Raw genomic sequence first — 6,408 nt, 5'->3', positions numbered from 1 at the left:
AAATCTCTTGTAGAATTTTCTTGAGTTGATAGGAACCATTATTGGAATCGATACGATGGAAGGATATCATCGATTGCGAGGAGGACAATTAAGGCGTGAGCGCGATCAACCAACACAAGGCGTAAGCACGCAGGAACAAGACGAGCAAGATGAGCAGTGCCAGCAAGCGTAAGCACGCAATTTCCGGAGTTGGAGGCTAGCGAAAGTTGGCAAAAGTTGATTTATGAAGTCGTTGGCCGTTTGGAACAACAGGATGAGGCAGTTACCGTAATGGACGCGACGTTAGGACCTAGCGGATTATACAGGGAAAGCTACCGAGGTTCCAGGAGGAAGTTAAAGTCTTCTTCGGTGAAGAGTAGGGTGACGGGAGAGTGGTGTGCTTATCACCAAGTTTCTGGTCATGATACCGGGAAGTGCAGAGCTTTACAGCATGCTGTTGAGAAATTGATCACAACAGGAAAGACTGTTAAAGCGCAGCGTAATAAACCTCCTACAATCGGAGAAATAGGCACAATCGTCGGAGGCTTTAGCGGAGGAGGAATCACTAGTGCAGCGCGCAAGCGATATCTCAGAACGGTGAATGCGGTTGCAGAAGAACCTTTCGGTTTCCGGCATCCGGACATCACATTTTCACCCGCTGATTTTTTCGGGTTAAAACCACACTTAGAAGACTCGATCGTGATCTCCATTCGGGTTAACCACTTCGACGTACAACGAACGCTCTTGGACCAGGGGAGTTCAACAGATATCATCTACGGAGGGGCGTTTGCGCAACTTGGAATAAGGGAAGGTGACCTTACCCTATGAAGGGACCTTGGTAGGATTCGCGGGCGAACGAGTGTGGGTGAAAGGAGTCATAGATCTTGATACCATATTCGGCGAGGGCGAGAATTCAAAAAAACTAACAGTAAAATGCTTGGTTTTAGAGGCGGAAGGGTCATATAACGCGATCATTGGTAGGAACACTTTAAACCGTCTGTGCGCAGTGATATCAACAGCTCATCTCATCTAGCAATAAAGTACCCATTGGCGAGCGGGCGAATAGGACGGATTGTGGTGGACCAAAGGGTTGCAAGAGAGTGTTACTGTAACGCAGTGGATCGGTATGGTAAGAAGAACGCCTCAACAGAACGCCTCAACGAGTCAATAGACCCACCCTGATAAAGGAAACCAAAGAGTTGAGGTTCGGCGATAAGACGCACAAAATAGGGACCGGGTTAAGTGAAAGCCAAGAGCAGGGGTTGTCAAAGTTGTTGGGAGAGAACCAAGACCTTTTCGCTTGGAGTCACAGGGATATGCCTGGCATAGACCCAAATTTCATTTGTCATAAATTAGCACTGAATCCCAGGGGCGAAGCCAGTGACCCAAACTCGGCAACGAATGGGCGATGAGAAGGAGAAGGTGACCCAGCAAGAGGTGAACAAGCTACTTGCAACGGATTTTATTCGCGAAATCAAGTACCCTACCTGGTTGGCAAATGTGGTAATGGTCAAGAAAGCAAACGGAAAATGGCGAATGTGTGTGGATTACACAGACCTAAATTAGTGTTGGTCAATCTGCAAGTGCACAGATATCTCCGGGTTTTAAATTATCGAACCATAGGGAATTGGAATGTGAATTCAGTTTAAGAGTCAAGTTCAAGGTTAAAAAGCGAGTAAAATTCAGTTTTAAAGTTTGATTGCTTGTTGTGATACTTAATTAGAAAGCTAACAAAGATAAGTGTGTGATAATCAATGGTGAGAATGCCTTGGGTTCTTGCTTGAGTAATTCAGTTCTAATCAACCTATTCTATCCACAAAACTCCGAGTCTCTCCTTGATGTTCTAGCCTAATCAATCATCTATCGATGCCTCGCATAGACAATCCTCTCAAGCCAAAAGATAAGCACAATTCCTTGATAACCTAAACATTTTCTAAAGGCATTAAGCATGCAATTCAGGCCAACAAACCCCAACCCTTCCCTATTCCTAGTAGCAAGTATAGAAGAGGTAATCCCACAACAAGTCCCTAATCTATAACAAACTTCTGTTCTATTATAGAAAAGTATAAGCTAGCACATGTTCTAACTTGAAACATAAAGCATGGATATGGGATTCAAGGGTTTACTCAGAGGAATCATGAATAGAAATAGGAATTAAGATTAAAACATCATAAGTCTTACAAAGAACCCAAAGCAAAAGGGGTTTAGCCAAGCATGGCTATAGAATCCATACAAGAAGATAAAGATGAAACCTGAAACATAGGGCTTAGAGAAAGCTCCTCAAGCTCCAGAACTCAAACCCTCTCTTCTAACTTATGAAAATATGATAAAATGACAAAAGGTTCCAAGAGAAATGTCTAAAAACCAATTTATAGGCAAAATAGGCGAGTCTGGGCGCTCAGGCGCCAATTCAGAGCGCCTGAGCGCCAATTCCAGCTGAAAACATGCTCCCTGGAAGTTCCCAGCGCCTAGGCGCCAATTCCCTGCGCCTAGGCGCCAATTCCAGAAGGCTCAAAAAATATAACTAGCGCCTAGGCGCCAATTCCCAGCGCCTAGGCGCTCCAAGCTCGCTGGAAAGACTTTTTAGCTTATTTGTAACTCTTCTTCAAGCCTCTTTAACCCCTCCTTCAATTCCATGCTTCTTGGCCTTCCTTCTCCTTCAGTTTCTGATCTGAAAACAAAACCAACAAGCCAAGGAAATATCCAGAAGCTCAAAGAGCTCATTAGCAAAGAGGACCCTCAAATAACATAAGAAAATCATGCAAGTCCTACACTTACTTCAAATGCAAGAAAAGTCCCTATAAAACTACAAAAATACCAAAACAAAGTAAAGACTCAAAGAAAGATAAAAATGCATGAGAATGCATGAAACACTACATGAGACTCAACAAAAAGACTTAAAACAAACAAAGAAATGACCCTAAAAACACTACTAAACTAAGGTCATCACACCACTGTACTCAACGACAGCTCGCCCTCGATCGTAAAAAACACTCGCTTGCCCTCAAGCGCAAGAAATGCTCCCAAAACAAGTGCCCAACAAGGAACACTTCACACAAAAGCAGGGGATTTAGCAACTACAGCTGGTTCCAAAAGAAAGACACAACAATCCACTTCGTGCACCTTGTAGACAAAGGAGAGTGTAGAGTCCATCATGATAAGCATATAGATCTAAAATTCTTAGAATGAGATATATATTAAGTGCACTGAGCACACAAGTTGTTCATAGGTTCTGGATATCATTCACTCAAGAGAAACAGAGATCAAATATGCACAAATTCAATGAGACTTCAAAGGGTTGAAATGTTGGCTTGGTGAAGTACAAGGTGGTTGGTTCCTAAGGAAGACTAGGCTTCAAAACTATTGTGTGTGGTCCAATCACATAACCCCGGAGCTTTCATCAACAAACTTTACAAATACCAGTCTCTTGACCCCTTTCTCAACTTTCTTTTCTTTTCCTTTTTTGCACTCCGACTTTGATTAGGAGTTCTTTTCTTCTTATTTTTCTTCTTTTTCAATATTTTTCACTTAGGGCAAGAGACACTTTCAACTTTACTTAGCTCCAAAACAATGCAAGGACCAACACTCCCCAAAATCCAACCTATCATCCATCCCAATCATTTAGCTAACAAAGAAATCTTCAATTAGCTCAAGAGGGACAACTAGGGACAAATTTTCAAGCCAACAAACTCTGAGGTTCAAAAACCTACAAGTCTCAAGAATTGTACAAGTATCACAAAGCATGCAAAGAGTGAAATCAATACAGAACTAAGAAGTACGAGTGAGTCAGGATCCTCCAGGAAAATTTTATGGTGAAGGGTCAAAGATAGACCCTTAATGGACTCACCTCGACTCCTTTCTCAAGAAACACTCGGAAGACCGAAGTATCCTCCTCTCTTCCCCAAACATGCAATCACTCATCCCCAAAAACAACATTAAGTATTCACAAAAGCATTTTCAAAAACAGCACATGTAAGGAAACAAAACTATAGCTAAAAGCATGTGAGTATGGGGAAGTAAAAGACCCAAAAACAAAAACTTAAATAACAATGCATGATAAAAAGAAAAATAAAAGCTACAAAAGAAAAAATATGTAAAAATGCATGAGCTAAACTAAAGGGAACAGTTGACCTTCTTTACTAATTACCATGGAGGCCTTAGAGCCACCTCCTACTCCAGAATTTAGGCTCTCAATCCCTGCAAAATGCAACAACCAAACAAGCAAAATAAAACAAGACTCGGGTTGTCTCCCAAGCAGCCCTAAGTTATAGTCCTAGGTGGACTCTCCTTCCTTTGGGGTTAGGAAGGAAATTCCTTACCATCAATATTTCTTCCACATGTGCAAGGTATGAACCTTGCACAAAACCTTTGGAACACCTCCTCCCAAGAGAGGGTATCATCTAAACCATCGTACCAAATCCTTGCTCCCCCCTTCAAGGAGTGAGGGAAGAGCTTAACCTTGAGCTCATCACTAGTCACACCTTCCATTTTAACAAGTTGACTAGCTTGTGTGAATCGGTCCATGTGGGCTTGGAAATTCTCATCTTTAGACCCCCCATACTTGTTTTCTCTAATAAGCTTGATGAGAGCTTGATTAAGCTCAACACCTTTTTCACTTACCTTGGGGGTCTCCTTTGAAGACCTAGACAAGCTTTTGATCATATCACAAACAAAATTATCATTAAGGTTAGTTTGTAAACTAGGATTGAAAACTGAAAATCTTACCTTGTCCTTACCAACTCGGAGGATGAGCTGACCCTTATCAACATCAATCTTAGCCCTACCTGTGGCTAAGAAGGGTCGACCTAGAATGAGAGGAATCTTTGCATCCTCTTCCATGTCCAGCACCACAAAGTCCACAAGGAACACATACTTATACACCTTCACCATAACATCTTCCACAATCCCATATGGTGTTTTTAGGGATCGGTCCGCCATTTGTAAGGAAAGCATGGTCGGGGTGACATCTCCTAAGTTCAGCCTTCTAAACATGCTAAGCGGCATCAAGTTGATGCTCGCTCCCAAATCACACAAGGCTTCAACAACAGTCAACCCCTCAATCTCCATTGGGATAGTAAAACTCCCGGGATCCCTTCTCTTCTTAGGCATTTTTCTTTGCAAAATGGCACTACACTCCTCGGTCATCATGATAGTTTTATCAACCCCACTCAACTTCCTTCTCTTATTTAAAATGTCCTTCATGAACTTAGCATAGATAGGCATTTGTCCCAAAGCATCGGAAAAAGGGATATCAATATGGAATTTCTTAAAAACATCCATAAATTTTGAAAACTTTTTATCAAAATTCTTTTTAGCCAATGCTTTAGGAAATGGAACTTTGCTAAGCTCAGGAATAGGATCATTCATCACTCTAGTTTTAATAGGAACACTCCTTTCCTCCTCAACTATTTCCTAACTTTGTTTTTTTGACTCATGTAACACTCTCCCACTCCTAGTGGTAACAACAGCAGAATTTTCTTGTTTAGAAAAATTAACGAATCGGGAGAAAACTTACCTTGAGGTATCTCGGCCATTTGCTTGACCAGCTGACCAATTTGACTTTCCAAGTTCTTTATAGCCACCTCTTGGCTCTTGTAGTTGTTCTTCATGCGGTTGATGAAAGTCTCAACCAACTCCTCCAAACTCTTCTTGCCACCATCATTTTCACCAACTTGCTCTTGGACTTGTTGAGATAGTCCAGAGCTTTGACCTCGGAAACCTTGATTATTCATGGTACAAAATTTACTAACATGAGGCCCTCCAATAGGAACACATTCCACTTTGGCTACTGTAGCACCGACCAAATTGGTCGCCTTTATATGATTTTGAATCTCCGCCATTTGTTCGGAGATTTGCTTATTGGAGGCCAAGAGCTTGTCGTAAGCTTCCACTTCAAACTTACTCCTTCGGGTTTGGTGATCATTTTCAGAGTTCATGGCTCTCGCTGCCATCTTTTCTATTAAGTCATACCCCGCTCGTGGGGGAAGAGCATCGAACTCGCCATTTGAAGCCGCATCTAGGCCAAACCTCCAAGAGTATTGTAGACCATCATAAAATGTTGCAACCAATTCAGCTTGGGTGAGATTGTGTTGAGGACATTTCCTCAAGAGCTTGTTGAAGCGCTCCCAAGTTTCATAGAGATTTTCTTCAGTGGGTTGCACAAAATTCATGATGTCTTTTTTCAATTTCCTCAAAAGGACTCTTGGGAAGAACCTTGTTGTGAACTTTTCCGCTAAGTCTTCCCAAGTAGTGAAGCTCCCTTGAGGTTGAGAATTCAGCCATTCCTCAGCGATGTCCTTAAAAGAAAATGGAAACAAGCTCAACCGAATTGCATCCGCCGGAACATTGTTCACCCGGTAAGTGTTGCAATTCCGGATGAACCTCTCCATGTGAGCATGTGGATCTTCCAAAGTACCTGCACCATATTGG

At 42.1% G+C, this 6,408-nt stretch overlaps 1 protein-coding gene and 1 non-coding gene across 2 annotated transcripts; both read left to right on the top strand.

Moving 5' to 3' along the window:
* Positions 1-270: 270 nt before the first annotated feature.
* LOC130732273 (uncharacterized) lies at positions 271-807 on the top strand. Its single transcript, XM_057584360.1, has one exon. It carries the CDS (start codon positions 271-273, stop codon positions 805-807), a length of 537 nt encoding a protein of 178 aa, XP_057440343.1.
* A 5,253-nt stretch (positions 808-6,060) lies between these two features.
* On the top strand, positions 6,061-6,167 carry LOC130734829 (small nucleolar RNA R71). The gene has a single exon (XR_009018169.1). It is a non-coding gene; the product is annotated as a small nucleolar RNA R71 (small nucleolar RNA).
* The last annotated feature ends 241 nt before the right edge of the window (positions 6,168-6,408 follow it).

The sequence above is a fragment of the Lotus japonicus genome, chromosome 1 (genome assembly GCF_012489685.1).
Source record: "Lotus japonicus ecotype B-129 chromosome 1, LjGifu_v1.2".
Classification (NCBI taxonomy): Eukaryota; Viridiplantae; Streptophyta; class Magnoliopsida; order Fabales; family Fabaceae; genus Lotus; species Lotus japonicus.
This window is presented reverse-complemented; position numbering and strand designations above follow the sequence as displayed.

What these genes read in the sequence shown, in the direction of transcription:
- LOC130732273 (XM_057584360.1), top strand. Translation starts at nt 271, where the DNA reads ATGGACGCGACGTTAGGACCTAGCGGATTATACAGGGAAAGCTACCGA.